The sequence below is a fragment of the Nicotiana attenuata genome, chromosome 8, assembly GCF_001879085.1.
Source record: "Nicotiana attenuata strain UT chromosome 8, NIATTr2, whole genome shotgun sequence".
Classification (NCBI taxonomy): Eukaryota; Viridiplantae; Streptophyta; class Magnoliopsida; order Solanales; family Solanaceae; genus Nicotiana; species Nicotiana attenuata.
In genome coordinates this window covers 24,342,874-24,360,776 of record NC_031996.1, presented here as the reverse complement: position 1 = coordinate 24,360,776, position 17,903 = coordinate 24,342,874, and the positions used below count along the sequence as shown (strand labels likewise).

Below are 17,903 nucleotides of genomic sequence, written 5' to 3'. Positions count from 1 at the left end.
ATCTACATAAAGACTACCCGATATGGCTAACAATACAGTAATTTCAATAAGAAAGGAAGCAACAAGTATCAACGGAACACTATAATAATGATACAGAAGAGTGAACGAAAACACAACCTAAATTAGAAATCGCAGATACAGCAAGGACAAGTAATAACTCAGAAACTACGATCGCTTTCACATTAGGTTTTTAGTCAACAAACTCCACGAGGTACCGAACCTCGGACAAATCGCAACTCACAGGTCTCAATACCTGAAATCCTAACACTTGGCATCCTGTGCCCTCATCACACCTCATAACCGCACTGACGACTCACGTGCCAAATAGAGTTATTCTCACATAGAAGGTAAGTAAACAAGGGTGTGCATCTATACTCAAAAATATCAAGAAGACCTCTTATCCGATAAGATTGTTTAACTACGTGTATGCTTGTGCAAGTGTCCATTTCATACCAGCTAGTATGCATAAGGAAAAGAACGGACAACACGTAGAATGTTTTCTCACAACTTTCACAAGACAAAGCTCACACAGGTAAGTGTACCACTACACAAATATCAACAACAAGAATGCCCCCAGGCCATCATAAATCATCACAAATCAGTCCTTGACATAGCCCGCCTTCTCTCGCCACGTGTGCAATAATAATATAGTAAGTGCTCGCCTCGTCTCACCACACGTGTAGTATAATGTTCCCACCTTGTCTCGCCACATGCGCAATCTCCCCCCCCCCATATATATATATATATATATATATTTCCTTTTCATGCCACAAGTGCATATATCAATAGGAACAATAGCATGGAAGAAACCTCGTGCAACCGCATAACAACAGCCGCACGGTAGAAACCTCGTGCATCACAATATCAACAACCGCACAGCAAAAACCTCGTGCACCACCACACCAAGTACAACAGCAACAATGACAATAAATACAAGAACACGACAACTACATCAACTCAAGAACTTTCGATCACAAAGAGACGGTAAAACCAGCTCACAAGGAACAACCACAATAGAGAATACTAGGTGTAATAAGAACAACTCAACAAGGGAGAAAATAATATGTAACAACGATTCCACAATATGTAGTTGAACAACAAGGAAGCTAACACGAGTTAAATAATTCCAAATAAGGACATGTCGACTAAGTATAGGATATCTAAACTTCTTTTAAGGTTGGGCAATTACGAAGAATATACAACAAATTCAATTAAGGATGAGCAACGGAAAGATAATCATAACCTCAATAAAGACTAAGCAATTACAGGAGAGATAACAATGATTTCCAATAAAGACAAGCAGTTATGAAAAGATAGCATGACAATAGGAGAGGTAAAAATCTTCAGTTAAGTCAAGTAAGAGTCAAATAGGCAATAATAGTGAATCATAAAGTAATTTATTCCAATTAAAGCATGTCGAGGTGAAACTAGTAAATAGGAAACTCAATCATATCAAGAACAACTTCATACTCAGTGAATATAAGGACTTACGAACCCTAAAAGGCCGATTTTCCATAAATAAGTCCGAGCACGCACTCGTCACCTCGCGTACACGGACTACAATCAACATAGAAGACTCAAATCATAAAGGGAAATCCCCCACACAAGATTAGGCAAGATACTTACCTCAAAAAAGACAAACTGATACTCTAAAATGCACTTCTCGGGTGAAATGACCTACGACTCAAATCTAACCAAAATAACTTCAAAGAACAAATAAAACTCATAAGAAACCATTCCGGATCATAAAGACTCAATTTTTATCAAAATCTAAAAATCGGTCCAAAAGTCAATCCTTGGGCTCGCACCTCAGAACCCGACAAATTTTACAAAACCCGAATACCCATTCCGATACGAGTTCAACAATACAAAAATTATCAATTTTCGATACCAATTCGTCCTTCAAATCATGATTTTTCATTTTGAAAATTTTCTTCAAAAACCTCCATTTTCTTCAACTCAAAAAACAAACTAAATCATGGAAAATAATAAATTCTAGATGAAGAACACTTACCCAATTGATTTGCTTGAAAACCCCACAAGGAATCGCTCAAAATCGAGCTCTACAAGTCAAGATATGATAAAAATGGCCTAACACTCGATTGGAAGATCTTATATTCTGCCCGGGTGTTTGTGCATCGCGAACGCGGAAGAACAATCGCGTTCGCGAAGAAGGAAAATGAAAGCTGCCCAGTTGTGCTTCGCAAACACGACAACACGTTCACGAACGCGGAGAAGAAAAGTCTGATGGCCCAATGACTGTCCTTCGCGAACGCGTGAAGTAGTACGCAAATGCAAAGAGTTGAATGGGCAATACTACGCGAACATGTGGGCAGAACGCCAGCACGATGAAGGAAAAGGTTGGCTTCCGCGATCGCGGAATGAGGAATGCGAACGCGAAGAACAAATATTCCCTCCTCCAAAATTACTCATCGCGAACACGGAGGAGCAGACGCGAACGCGAAGGAGAAAACCAAATGACATATATCAACAGTCCAAAAATAGAAGGTAATGGCCCGTAGCCCATCCGAAACACACCCGAGGCCCCCGGGACCTCGTCTAAACACACCAACAAGTTACATAAGCTAACAAGGCCTAGCTCGAGGTCTCAAATCACATCAAACAACGCCGAAAATGCAACTCGCGCCATGAATCGAACTTATGAAGTTTCAAGTCTTTCAACTTCTAAAACTCGCGTCGAAACCTGTCAAATCAACCCGGAATGACGCCAAATTTTGCAGACAAGTCCCAAATGACATGACGGAGCTGTTCCAATTCTCGGAATCTCATTCTGACCCGGATATCACAAAAGTCAATTGTTGGTCAAACTTCTCCATCTTCCAAACTTCAACTTTTCCAATTTTCGCCGAAATGCTCCAATTTATTCAACGGACCTCCAAATCCAAATCCGGACGCACGCCTAAGTCCAAAATCACCATACGAAGCTACTGACATCATCCAAAACTCATTTCGGAGCCGTTTACACAAAAGTCAAATTCCGATCAAATTCTCACCGCTTAAGCTTCCAAAACTAGAATCCTTTTACCAATTCGACTCTGAATCATCCGCTAACTGAACTCGACCACGCACGCAAGTCGATACATATAATATGAAGCTTCTCATGACCTTATGCTGCTGAACGGAACTTAAATTCTCTAAACGACCGGCCGGGTCGTTACAGAGGAGTATGAAAATTTTGAGAAGAGAGTAAGAGAAATGAGAGAAAAATCCTGTTTCAGATCTAAAATTAGAATTACCGACCAAAGTTGGTCGGTTATATAAAAAAAATATTTTTTTTTGTTTTGTGTTTTTATTTCTTAAAATATTATAAACTATAAAAAAAATATTATAAACTATAAGCATTTATTTTATTCACATAAATATTTATTATAAATAATCATAAACTATAAGCATAATCTTTATAAATAATTATATTAACTAATTACTTTTGACAAATTATAATAGTATCTATCTAAGTTAATTTTCTACGTTATAATTAAGTATATGAGTAACTTCACACACACAAACACACATACACTATATTGTAATTGATGATCAATCATATTCATTACTACGTACGAAAAATTTATCAATTGATAAACCAATATTATTCTATTTTCAATATGTTTAGTTGTTTGACCTATTAACTTGTTTACTTAATGCTATTAACTTCTTTCGTTTCTTTAATTTGTGATATACACATACATATCAAAGATGTTTAGTATTAGTTCTTCTATATTTCATTCATTCATCACTAATAATGCATGACATAGATAAATCGATATAGGTCGAGGTATTTTGTTTTTAATATTAAATGATATAGGTCGAAACATTTTGTTTTTAATATTCCTCGATTATGCATCTAGGTAAGTTATAAGTCGATGAATTAATTTACAAATAGATATATTTGATGATGATCAATTATATATACTAATTAGATTATTTCTTCTTCACAAGTCTATCCCCAAAAGAACTCGACCCTGCATGTGGTCCTAGCACTTCGCGTTCTTATATATATGCGGCTATACCTATATATATATAGAGCTTGTTATAGTATATGTTAGTGTATTCATTATTTGTATTACAAATAAAGTGTTAACGAATTACATTTATATTATTTAGATAGTAAATATTAAAGTGATTCAAAAGTTTGACCATGTTTGACCTATTAACCGACCAACTTTGGTCGGTTATTTTCCAGGAAATAAAATATAGCGATCAAAGTTGGTCGGTAAATGCTTCTCCTACAATAACCGACCAACTTTGGTCGGTAATCTTAAATATAAATTCTTTAAATTTTATAAAACATTTTAAGCAATAATATAATTATTAAAATTTAAAAAATTGGGTCTGCATTACCGACCAAAGTTGGTCGGTAATCAAAAAGTTGCTTTGACTAAGCAAGTCTGACCAGTTCGGTCAACTTTTTGACCAATATACCGACCAACTTTTGTCGGCATGTAATTTAAAAAAAAAATGTAAAATATTTTTTTTGTAGTTTCCGTCCATGTTGGATGGTTTTTTGGTCGCTTTTGTTGACCGGCCAACGTTGGTCGGTATGTCTTGGTCAGTTTTTACCTAATTTCTAGTAGTGCGATACGAGCTCATTTTGGTTATAAGTGGGCGTTTGGGCATAAGAATTGTAAAATTCCAAAAAAAAAGTGAAAATAGTATTTTGAAAATTAGATTTGTATTTGGACATGAATATAATTTTGGATTGTTTTTGAAGCTTTTTGAGTGATCTGCGTGAAAATTTTGAAAAATAGATTTTTGGAGTTTTTCAAAATTTCGAAAAATTCCAAAATGCATCTTCAAGTGAAAATTGAAAATTATGAACAAACGCTGATTTCGAAAAAAAAAAGTTTCGAAAAAAAGGGAAAAATTTCTTATGTAACGACTCGAGCGGTCGTTTTGAGCTCTAGCGCGTCGTTCAGCAGTTTGAGGCCATGAGCAGCTTTATTTCAGGTATTATGACTTGTACGCATGGTCGGAACTGAATTCCGGGAAGTTCGGAGTTGATTTGGAAAGAGAATTCTCATTTCGGAAGCTTTAAGTTGAAAGAATCGACTAAGATTGGATTTTTGAGTAAACGACCTCGGAATCGGGATTCGAAGGTCTCAGCAGGTTCGTACGATGATTTCGGACTTGGGCGTATGTCCGGATCGGGTTTTGGAAGACCCGGGAACGTTTCGGCACCTGTTATGGAAGTTAGCATTTTGGAGGAATTTCATAAGTTTGGGTTGAAGTGCATTTCAGTGTTATCAATGTCCGTTCGGGATTCTGAGCCTGTGGCTCCGTATGGTGATTCTGGTATTGGGAGCGCGATCGGAAGTAAATTCGGAGCTCTGTAGGTCGTTTTGGAGTCATTTGGCTAAAGATAGAAATTTGAAGGTTTTTGATAAGTTTGACCGGAAGTGGAATTTTCGATATCGGGGCCGGATTCCGATTCCGGAAGTTGTGGTAGGTCCGTAATGTTGAATGTGACTTGTGTCCAAAATATGAGGTCAATCAGACGTGATTTGATAGGTTCCGACATCGAATGTAGAAGTTTGGAATTTCTAAGTTCATTAAGCTTGAATCGAGTTGCGATTCGTGATTTCGATGTTATTTGATGTGATTTCAAGGCTCGACTAAGTTTGAATGAGGTATTAGGACTGGTTGGAAGGTTTGGTTAAGGTCCCGGGGGCCTCGGGTGTGTTTCGGATGCTCAATAGGCATTTTAGCCTTGTGGGTGATTGCTGGTTTTCTCATGTTAGTGCAGCAGATTTTTACTCTATGCAATCGCATGGAGAGGAGTGCGATCATATAGTGCAAAATTTGGAGGCTGCTGTTTTGGCTTAGGCGAATGCATGGAGAGAAGTGCGATCGCATAGCGCATTTTAGGGGCTGCTGGATTTTTGGCTAATGCGATCGCGGGGAGGAGTGTGCGATCGCATAGTGCGTTTTGGAGGCCGCTGGGATTTGGCTTATGCGATCGCGGTCGGAGGAATGCGATCGCATAGAAGGGTGGCCTGGGCAGTGAAGTATTTTAAAACGGGTTTTGGCTCATTTTTATCTCAAATCTTTCATGGGGTTCGATTATTGGAGAGCTTCAAGTGGGGATTTTCGTCATCCATGTCAAGGTAAGTTGTTCCTACTCATTACAAGCTAAATACAAGGTTTGTATGTGGATTTGGTCAAGGAAATTAGTAGAAATTTGGGATTTTTTTGAAGAAAGACCTAGAATGTGTAATTTGGATTTTAACCACGAATTTGGGCATGAAATTGAAAGAGATCATATATTTGAATTCGTAAAGTTATGAGTAACCTTTATCTTCGAAAAATTTCGGAATCCGGGCACGTCGGCCCGAGGGCGTTTTTGCAACTTTTTGGTCGGGGTTAGGAATTGTTATAAATTGGATTATTATGAGTAAATGAACCTATATTAATGGATTTGCATAATTATTGGCTAGTTTGGAGCGTTGTGCATCAATTTAAGTCTTCGGAAGGATGTGGAATGCCGGTTATGGAACTTCGGAGCAAGGTGAGTCTCCTTTCTAACCTTGTAAGAGGGAATTGTCCCCATAGGTGAATTAATTGAACATATGTGTTACTATTTGTGGGGGCTACGTACGCACGAGGTCACGAAAGTCCGTGCGTAGCTACTATTATGCCTATGTCCGCGTAGTCTAGGACCCAAAAGCATGCTTGCTTGTAATAATTGTAACTTTATTGATGGATTAATTTGCTCAAATCATATCGAAGTGGCAAATGATTTTCTAAAAGAGTTAAACTTCATTTTCATGACTTGTAAAAGAGAAATGGACACCTCCTTGAACAATTGTTCCTAGATGAAGTCTCGATTGACTGTTTGAATGTGTGTTTCTATGTGTACCTGCGTCGCATGTGTGATTCGCGAGCAGGTGATTGTTTATTTGTATTTGACCGTGTCGCACGTACGATTCGCGAGCGGGGTAATAGATGCATCTATGGTTCGCGCCATTCGACCCTCTGGCAGTGCACAGTTTAAGTATTGTTGAATCGGGCCGTACGTCCTCGGCATGATTTACGCATGCTTGTATTGCTTGCCTTGAAATCTATTGAAGTGATATTGTTCCTTCCCGGTTTGAGAATAAATGTATAAATGATGAAAAGGGATTTGAGATTTTCCCTATAAAAGAAAGAATTGCTTACTTGCTTCACTTTACTGAATTACAATCGTACTTGTATAAATCCTCAATTTGTTACATTATCGATTTATCATTATTGGACCACTAGTAAGTGTCGAAGTCGACCTCTCGTCTCTACTTCTTCGAGATTAGGCGGGACACTTACTGAGTACACGTTGTTTTCGTACTCATGCTATGCTTGCTGTGCATTTTATTGCACAAGTACAAGTATTTCTAGCGGCCTACTGGGCATAGCAGCATGGATGATACAGAGACTAGGTGAGCTGCATTTGTCGAGGAGACCCGCAGCCAGTATAGTCTCTTTCAGCGTATTGTATTTACTTCTGTCCAATTTGTATTCCGGACGGTGATTGTACTTTATTCGATTCTCTTAGTAATTGCTCATGCACTTGTGACATCGGGTTCTGGGATGTCTATGGGATTATCCAGTATTTGAAATTGTTAAAGATATTATTATTTATTCAGTGGAACTTATTCTTTATTGTTTAAATATATAAAAGATGTAAATTCAGAGATATCTAAAACAAGAAGTTATTAACTAATTAGTGTTGGCTTGCCTAACAATGGTGTCCGGCACCATCACGACCCTTAGTGGATTTTTGGGTCGTGACAACATGGTATCAGAGTACTAGGTTCTCTTAGGTCTCACGAGTCATGAGCTAGTCTAGTAGAGTCTCGTCGATCGGTACAGAGACATCTGTACTTATCTTCGGGAGGCTACAGGGCTGTTAGGAGTACTTCCCTTCTTGATTCCTTATCGTGCGGTTTGATTCCTTTGAGGTTTATGCCTTTATTTCCTTCCTACTCAATCTTATGCGACGTGGAGCGCTTATTATAAATAAAGAATTGAGAAATTTTACAGGTACTACAGAGGTGGTACGAGATGCTTCTCCCGACGGGGTTGATTTGACTATTGTCGTCGCTTTGTGGAAGGATATTCTGCCGTTTTAGCTCAGTAGTCGTACTTCTGAGAGCTCTGAGGCTAGGCACAAGTTGCCATGATGCTTATGAACGATTGTCGCGTAGTATTGATGTGACGGTAGGATGCTTGCCTACGTGTTGGGGTAGTGAATGACTTGAAGGGAGGTTTAATCAGTGCATGATTTAGATATTCGGTATTTTATTCCCGGCGGGGGAAAGGCAATCGGGCTAAGAATGTTCAGATTTGGGTTGAGGGAGTAACATGGCTTGGTATTTATGAGCGTGGTGGAATTTTCATCTGTGATGAGGTACCGTTGTCTTTGTTGAATGTACTAAGTTCGCTTGTGTTAAGACCTTCTACAATTCACCCTTGGGGAAGGATATTACAAAATAGTATTGGAGAAGCGGCTGTCAGAGATCGCGGGGTGCGGTGGTTCAGAATTGAAGGCGTATTTCTAATGCTGACGGCTCGAGAAAGATGACCTTCGGAAAGGTTTAAAAATTAGTAGCGGCATGTTGGTTCGAGTGCCACTAAGTTAGATTTTGATCTAAGGCATCAGCTGAGCAGCAAAGGTGATGAAGGACATGTGGAAGGTGTCATGCGGTGGTTAAATTTCTAGAAGGCCAAAGTGGGAGAGTGGCAGAGTAGCACGTGGGTTCAGTGGCGGAATAATTACACCCTTGAGAAAAGCTTGGAGTGGTTTGAAGAATTTTAGTGGACGGTGATTGGGTCTATGAACTTAATTTGAGATATTGGCTAGCATAACAGCGGGAGATTTGATATGATGGAAAGGAGCTGCTTAATATGAAGAAAGAATCTTGTTGGATTCCAGAGTTGTGTAATGGTGGCTTCAAGCTATGTGGGAGAGTCCCACCGTCTACGATTGGGTTGTATGATTATCTTCTTGTGAAGTTCGGGTTATCGGCGTATTGGTAAGTTGTTTCAATTAAGGGAAGAGAACATCAGTAGTAATTTGAGCAAAGGGATTGAAGAATGTGTTGTATAATGGGCATCATCGATTCATGTTCGAACTTTGGGAAGACTCAGGAATTATGCTTCGCGTAGAAGTGAGTTGTAAGGAAAGTGCTTCGGCCGGGTGCTTCTTTGAGAGGGTGGTCATGGGCTAGCGGAGCCTTGCAGTTGATTATTTTCGGGACCACGTCAGAGTGGGTGACTCTCAATAACGGTCCTAGTGAATTCAAAGGTTAAAAATGCAGTGCCTAAGGATTCAAGCACGCAATGTGTTTAGGAATTGGGCTTGTGAAGCAGCTTATGATAAGAGGCTCAAGATGTTCTATGATGTTTTGACTTGCAGTGTAGCATTGGGAGGAAAAAAGGAGAAAAAGACTTCGGATTCGTAGAGGAATTATCAGAATAGATGTACCAGTCGAGATGCGAACATGCGCACAAGGAAGGTATGAGATGGTTCGTGGGATTTGAGACAGCATGGTCTCGTGTTACAAGGCCACTCGAGTTGAGTGCATTATGTGTTGAATGAAGTATTATTATTCTAAGACAATTAAGGATAAATTGGAAGAGGTTGGATTGGTTAGCCATGGTTGAATTGGCATACTGGTGGTAGTGATCAATTCCTTCAGCGTGATCAAGTTATGTAGGTGATTTGTGGCGATACGTGTGAGGCTTGTCGGCCACCGTAATTGATTTTATTCGGAAGTATTCTAGTATTATGGCCTGCTATGTGTAGGCGGATCCCGAAAAGAGCTATGGTGGCTTAGGCCACCACTTGAAGAATTGCACCTTCTACGGTTGTAAGAATTCACTCGTGTGTTGCTATGGTTCTCTTGGATTGAGTTAAGTAAAAAGTTTCCATGTGAGGAAGTGTTTGCCATTTTAGTGGTTCAGGAGTTGTGATGAAATTCTTGTACTATCGCATGCTGGCTTGTTAGGTGCAATGAGCGGTATGAAATTTGAAAGTGGGGATCAAGGTTGCGACTTGGTGTTGACAGGGATGTCACGAGCTCGGACGAGCATGAAAGGGTTTTTTGAATGATTAGAGTAAGCTGTCATTGTCTTTAGCGTCACCCGGGATCGGTGTTTTGTGAGAGAGGCTTTGCATCCTGGTTATGGATTTTGATCGCTTTTCAGCATTAGTGCGGCCGGTAGCATGGATGTGCAGGCTTGTTATCTGTTACGGAAGATCGTGGGAGCGTGTCCCACGGGAAGATTGTATAAGTGTGGCATGTAGTCACTTGATTGATTGGGGGATGAAACCAAGTATGAAGATTGTGGTGATATAGTTAATTTGAGAATTTATGTCTGGAGGGCACTCGGTTTATTGGGTGGTGGACCGTGGAGGATTACTTCGGTTATGATGGTTATTCTTGTGTGTTATGGGAAAAATGGGTTATTATGAACCCAGAAAAGATTATTGGCCTAGTTCGGTACGATCAGAATCGGCTTGAGGTCTGTGGATGGATTTAAATATGAATATGGGCTCTATATCTGGCCGAATGTGTTCATTTCAGCATAGCTCTCCTTATGGAGGAGTATTCCGGCGTTGGATGTTATTTCATCGTCGGCTATTTCATGTAATGCTATATTGTGCCGTGTGAGTTGCGAAACGGCTTGATAAATTTCTTATGTGTTGAGGTTCCGCGTGGCGATAGTGTTATGTGAACAGGATGGCTCTTTAGTTTCAAAACATTTATCGCACCTCAGTTGTGCTTGAGTTTGTTAGCTTATGGCGCTATATGTCCCCTCAGGGATGGTAATATGCACTTAGCATGCTTGTGGCCGATATTTGGTATTGTGTTGTAATGAGCAATTTAGCTCAATGTGTATCTCCTTATGTGAATTTCATGTGTGGATCGGGTGGCACGCCACCATAGGTATGTTGTTTGGATCGGGTTGCACGCCGCAACAGTGTGATGATGATTACAGTCCCTTATATTCTATTCTATGTGTTTTGTTTCCATTTTCTGAGGAAAGTTCATATTAGCTGCGTGAGTGGAGTAGTCCCTTCCAGAGTTCGTCTTTCTTATGTATCACGTTCGAGTTGGTAGCCTATTGGCACATTGTGGCATCATATGAGACTTTTAGTCATGTCTGGGTGGCTTGTTGCCTGAGCAGTTTGTACTGGGTGAGACAAGGTTATTGGATCTAGGATCAGTGCAATCGGATTGTATGAAGTATATTAAAGAGCAAAGATCATTATTTGGTTCCAAATGGGGTAATGTTCTTGTCAGGAGTGTAGCCTCAATGATTTTTTTGACTTGGCAGTTGGTTATGGATTTCTACACATCTCTTCTGTCGTGGCGGTGTTGCGAGAATTGGAACAAGACTTATATATATCATGAGGTGTGTTGTGAGCATTAGATTCAGGGAATGCTGGTTATTATGATCAGAGAATGTTATTATGGTCGTGTGAATGATGTGGTGCATGGTGAGAATTCAGCAAAGGTATGCAGTCATGTTCTGGTACCTCGTGTAGTGATTGCTACGCTATTCATATGTTGGAAGAAGGCCTGGCGGAGAATTCCAGATGTTGGGATTGTGTTCTAAGCTTATTTGTTTGAATAAAAGAGAATATCTTTAGATTTGATCGAGTTAATGTGCTCAACTGAGCTGTGGTAGCACGGGTAGGTGCTCAAGGTGTTAAACAGTGATTTCGGACAACTCCGGTGCAGTTCTCAGCACGTTCGAGGACGAACGTATGTTTAAGTGGGAGAGAATGTAACGACCCGACCGGTCGTTTTGAGCTCTAGCGCATCGTTCAGCAGTTTGAGGCCATGAGCAGCTTCATTTCAGGTATTATGACTTGTACGCATGTTCGGAACTGAATTCCGGGAAGTTCGGAGTTGATTTGGAAAGAGAATTCTCATTTCGGAAGCTTTAAGTTGAAAGAATCGACTAAGATTGGATTTTTGAGTAAACGACCTCGGAATCGGGATTCAAAGGTTCCAGCAGGTTCGTACAATGATTTCGGACTTGGGTGTATGTCCGGATCGGGTTTTGGAAGACCCGGGAACGTTTTGACACCTATTATGGAAGTTAGCATTTTGGAGGAATTTCATAAGTTTGGGTTGAAGTGCATTTCAGTGTTATCAATGTCCGTTTGGGATTCCGAGCCTGGGAATGGCTCCGTATGGTGATTCTGGTATTGGGAGCGCGATCGGAAGTGAATTCGGAGGTCTGTAGGTCGTTTTGGAGTCATTTGGCTAAAGATAGAAATTTAAAGGTTTTTGAGAAGTTTGACCGGAAGTGGACTTTTTGATATCGGGGTCGGATTCCGATTCCGGAAGTTGTGCTAGGTCCGTAATGTTGAATGTGACTTGTGTGCAAAATTTGAGGTCAATCGGACGTGATTTGATAGGTTTCGGCATCGAATGCAGAAGTTTGGAATTTCTAAGTTCATTAAGCTTGAATCGAGTTGCGATTCGTGATTTCGATGTTATTTGATGTGATTTCAAGGCTCGACTAAGTTTGAATGAGGTATTAGGACTGGTTGGTAGGTTTGGTTGAGGTCAGGAGGCCTCGGGTGTGTTTCGGATGCTCAACGGGTATTTTTAGCCTTGTGGGTGATTGCTGGTTTTCTGGTGTTAGTGCAACAGATTTTTACTCTATGCAGTCGCATGGAGAGGAGTGCGATCGCATAGTGCAAAATTTGGAGGCTGCTGTTTTGGCTTATGCGAATGCATGGAGAGAAGTGCAATCGCATAGCGCATTTTAGGGGCTGCTGGATTTTTGGCTTATACGATCGCGGGGAGGAGTGTGCGATCGCATAGTGTGTTTTGGAGGCCGCTGGGATTTGGCTTATGCGATCGCGGTCGGAGGAATGCGATCGCATAGAAGGATCGCCTGGGCAGTGAAGTGTTTTAAAACGGGTTTTGGCTCATTTTTATCTCAAATCTTTCATGGGGTTCGATTATTGGAGAGCTTCAAGTGGGGATTTTCATCATCCATGTCAAGGTAAGTTGTTCCTACTCATTACAAGCTAAATACAAGGTTTGTATGTGGATTTGGTCAAGGAAATTAGTAGAAATTTGGGATTTTTTTTGAAGAAAGACCTAGAATGTGTAATTTGGATTTTAACCACGAATTTGGGCATGAAATTGAAAGAGATCATATATTTGAATTCGTAAAGTTATGGGTAACCTTTATCTTCGAAAAATTTCGGAATTCGGGCACGTGGGCCCAGGGGCATTTTTGCAACTTTTCGGTCGGGGTTAGGAGTTGTTATAAATAGGATTATTATGAGTAAATGAACCTATATTAATGGATTTGCATAATTATTGGCTAATTTTGGAGCGTTGTACATCAATTTAAGTCTTCGGAAGGGCGTGGAATATCGGTTATGGAACTTCGGAGCTAGGTGAGTCTCCTTTCTAACCTTGTAAGAGGGAATTGTCCCCATAGGTGAATTAATTGAACATATGTGTTACTATTTGTGGGGGCTACGTACGCACGAGGTGACGAGAGTCCGTGCGTAGCTACTATTATGCCTATGTCCGGGTAGTCTAGGACCCAAAAGCATGCTTGCTTGTAATAATTGTAACTTTATTGATGGATTAATTTGCTCAAATCATATCGAAGTGGCATATGATTTTCTAAAAGAGTTAAACTTCATTTTCATGACTTGTAAAAGAGAAATGGACACCTCCTTGAACAATTGTTCCCAGATGAAGTCTCGATTGACTGTTTGAATATGTGTTTCTATGTGTACCTGCGTCGCATGTGTGATTCGCGAGCAGGGTGATTGTTTATTTGTATTTGACCGCGTCGCACGTACGATTCGCGAGCGGGGTAATAGATGCATCTATGGTTCACGCCATTCGACCCTCTGGCAGTGCATAGTTTAAATATTGTTGAATCGGACCGTATGTCCTCGGCATGATTTGTGCATGCTTGTATTGCTCGCCTTGAAATCTATCGAAGTGATATTGTTCCATCCCGATTTGAGAATAAATGTATAAATGATGAAAAGGGATTTGAGATTTTTCTTATAAAAGAAAGAATTGCTTACTTGCTTCACTTTATTGAATTACAATCGTACTTGTATAAATCCTCAATTTGTTACATTATCGATTTATCATTATTGTACCACTAGTAAGTATCGAAGTCGACCTCTCGTCTCTACTTCTTCGAGATTAGGCGGGATACTTACTGAGTACATGTTGTGTTCGTACTCATGCTACGCTTGCTGTGCATTTTGTTGCACAGGTACAGGTATTTCTAGCGGCCTACTGGGTATAGCAGCATGGATGATACGGAGACTAGGTGAGCTGCATTTCTCGAGGGGACCCACAGCCAGTATAGTCTCTTTCAGCGTATTGTATTTACTTCTGTCCAATTTGTATTCCGGATAGTGATTGTACTTTATTCGATTCTCTTAGTAATTGCTCATGCACTTGTGACACCGGGTTCTGGGATGTCTATGGGATTATTCAGTATTTGAAATAGTTAAAGGTATTATTATTTATTCAGTGAAACTTATTGTTTAAATATATAAAAGAAGTAAATTCAGAGATATCTAAAACAAGAAGTTATTAACTAATTAGTGTTGGCTTGCCTAACAATGGTGTCCCAGTGATTTTTCTTTTCGGTTACCCCCCATTTTTTTATTTGTCATTTTATTATTTTTATATTTTTCGTTTTTCTATTCCGCTATTTTTATATGTGGTCTCCCGAAAGAATACTAGAAAAAGAGGCTCTAAATTTTAAAATTATATAAAATAAATACTTAATCTTAAATTTATGAGTTTTCTTCTTTCAAATCCGAAAAATTTGGGTCTTTAATGAGAATTTTGGATTGAGATCAAAAAAAATTCTCTTAATATCATAAAAATTTGTGTTATTCTATGATTATTAAATATAATTTGAATCTCTTTACTATTAAATTATGATGAAAATTTCTTATGCATTTCATAAAAAATATGAGATTTATGAGATTGATTTTTGGGAACTTGTAGTTAATTTAATTTTACACGTATGAGGTATAATTTATCTGTTGAAGATATTTTTTTAAAATTTTCTTATCCTGATTGATGTAATTCTCATATTGAAGGTGTTATCTTACTTGTGTAAATTTATTTTTAATATACAGAAAAAGATATAATTTCCTAGTAAAAATGTTACTTTTACTTGCGTTGTTACAATCTATCAACAGCTTCTCCCTACAATGTTGCCAGTGCCTTGGAAGTGTCTTATGTTTAAGAATGATGCCAGACCTAAAGCAGGTTTTACAATGTGGCTACAACTACATAGGAGACTAGCTACAACAGATCGACTAGTGAACTGGGGATTAGCAGTGGACACTACATGCACACTATGCCAGAAACAACCGGAAACAAGAGAAAATCTTTTTGCTGAATATGAATTTACTAAAGCTATATGGAGAAAAATGCAGCAATGGCTACAACGGCTACCAACAAAAGGAATACAAGTGCAGACATGGAACCAGCACTCATAATGGGCTATTCAAAAAGCCAAAGGGAAATCAACAGCAAGCCCAAATTTTCAGAATGGTATATGCTGAGTGTATATATGCTATATGGATGGAAAGGAACTATAGAATTTTTGAAAAGAAGTATCGGAGCTGGGAAATGATTGCGCGTGAAGTCGCTTACATCTGTCATGTAAGAGCAGCCCCAAGAGTCATGATTTTGCTACAAAGTTTTATGTTTTAGTTTCCAGTTCTAATTTTCAGTTGCGAAATGACTTGTATAGAGTAGAGAGTTACTGATTTGCTAGATTTTAGATAGCTAATTGTGTTTGGTTAGCTATGGTTTTGTACAGTTTTCAAACGTAATTAATTCAAAAAGTTTAGTTCCGAAAAAAAGGTGTGATTCCTTATTTAAAATGCTAATTACTTTTATTTTTTATATCTAAAATATATTTTTTATTACAAATAAAAAATGCCTATTAGGTTGACCCGAATAAACTCAAAAAATTCGAATAAAGGTCCCTAACAAATTTTTTATTAGTCTTTATAATGTATATAATAAAGAAAATTATGGCATCCACCACCTTCAAATCCTAAATCCACCTCCGGAGAGAGCGTAGGTGTTTTTTCACAGTTGATGATCATCTTTAGTACCTAGTGTAGATTCCGCAACTAGCGAAAAAATCAATAGTCAATACAAGAAGTAAAGCTTTGAAAAAGAATTCCTCTCACTTAATACAAAAAAAGGCACTATCAGCATTTAGCAGTAAATTCCAAGCGCCGTACACTTGGAAAACAAACTTATTCACACTTCCAAACTACCAGAATTCCATAATTCTACCGCGTCATCCATTAGTCATCAATGCCTCCTTCGACCGTCGGAATACTGAGAAAGTGGGACCACCTCCGACAACGGTGTAGATAACGGCGTGGGTAATGGAGAGTTCCGCAAACTGGGCACGACGCGTTCAACTTCAGCCACGCGTGTACACATATAACATGAAAATAATGCTTACAGTCTGGTAACATCCTTAAGATCTCCGAATCATTGTACTCGCTCAAACAAATTGCGCATACGACATCATTTCCACTTCCATTTCGTTTGGAGTAAACTAATTTAGGGTACGAGTTAATTACGGCTTGATCAAGGCCTAAAACAGTATTTTGGGATAAAACGTCGTCGTTTTCTTCTTCATCAGCAACAAAAATTACGCGGGGGAGATATATTCCGTTATTTTCGGTATTCCCATTTCGGGCATGGGCTTGGGCTTGACGGCGGCGATCGGCGGCGGTAGAGCGACAGCAGAGGTAAGAGGAAAGGAGGAAAGTGGAGAGGAGGAAGCCTAGGGCAATTGCAATTGCGTAGCCCAAGCCGATTTTGTTGAGGTCTTGGATAAGGGTATTGGTGGTGGTTTGAGGAAGAGGAGGTGGTGGTGGGCCGCCGTAGATGGAGGAGGAAACGGTGGACATTGGGAGAAGAGGAAGGGTAGAGTTAAAAAGTTCATTTTAGATTAAGAGAAGGAAGAAAAGTCGGTGGGTGACTTAGATGCTGCATTAAATAGCGTGGTTTGAAAATGGAGAAAAAGTCATTTAATGGCCAACTTGGAAGTATAGAGATGATAGTGATGACTTTGCTGCATATTTGGTGTGTAGTCTAAAATGGTCAACCCAACGCCAAGAATGTTGGTTCCTCTGTTCATATTTTGAGAAAATCGAAAAAATAAAAAGAATTAAAACTTTTATGTATGTTCTTTTGCTGGATTGTCTGTTTATTAAAATATTTAGGGTAGAGAACTAGAGATGAAGGACAATATAGGAAATACAGGAACTTTTGAGGTACTAGAATGATAATCATGGATTCATGTTATAGAAATTTGTATTCGGTCAATCCTTTGTAACAATAACAGTATATGGGAATTGCCGTACTATTTTCCAACTCCAATGAACTGAGAAGGCCTTATACTGAAAATTACATTGTTGTCAACGAGAAATATTATACTCCCTTCCTAGTTTGACTCGGCAGGGAATTTAAAGAAAAAAAAAGACTTTTGATACTTGTGATCTTAAAAGCTTGAGGGGTAAAAGTTTTGTTGGGCCATGACATTTGTATGGTTATAAACGCTTCTCATTAAGGTTAAAATGGGTAAAATGAAGAGTTTAAAGTTGAATTATTTCCAAATTTACAAATGTGTCATTTATTTTGAAACAGACTAAAAAAAAAAGTACCTCATCTAATTTGAGACGGAAGGAGTATTAAGAATTTCAGGGTAATAATTGTAAACAAAATATTATACCATTTTAAACCAAGCACTTAAGTTATACATCATATATTCAATTTTTAATACTAAGCATAGGATAAAAAGTAGTTTATGTATTACAATCCCGATATTATTAATTTCTGCATTATTAT

General features: G+C 38.9%; 1 protein-coding gene and 1 pseudogene across 1 annotated transcript; one reads left to right on the top strand and one right to left on the bottom strand.

Annotated features, from left to right (window-relative positions):
* Positions 2,327–15,520, top strand: LOC109231567. Its single transcript, XM_019397226.1, has 3 exons — positions 2,327–2,508; positions 12,655–12,757; positions 15,218–15,520. Exons 1-3 carry the CDS (start codon positions 2,327–2,329, stop codon positions 15,518–15,520), a joined length of 588 nt encoding a protein of 195 aa, XP_019252771.1.
* On the bottom strand, positions 16,265–17,429 carry LOC109231819 (annotated as a pseudogene).

Bases quoted from the DNA above. Each gene is read 5' to 3' on its own strand.
- LOC109231567 (XM_019397226.1), top strand. From the start codon at position 2,327: ATGTGGGCAGAACGCCAGCACGATGAAGGAAAAGGTTGGCTTCCGCGA. The intron at 2,509-12,654 runs GTAATGGCCCGT...TTCTGGTGTTAG, and splicing joins CAACAGTCCAAAAATAGAAG to TGCAACAGATTTTTACTCTA. The intron at 12,758-15,217 runs GTGCAATCGCAT...ATCTATCAACAG, and splicing joins ATGCGAATGCATGGAGAGAA to CTTCTCCCTACAATGTTGCC.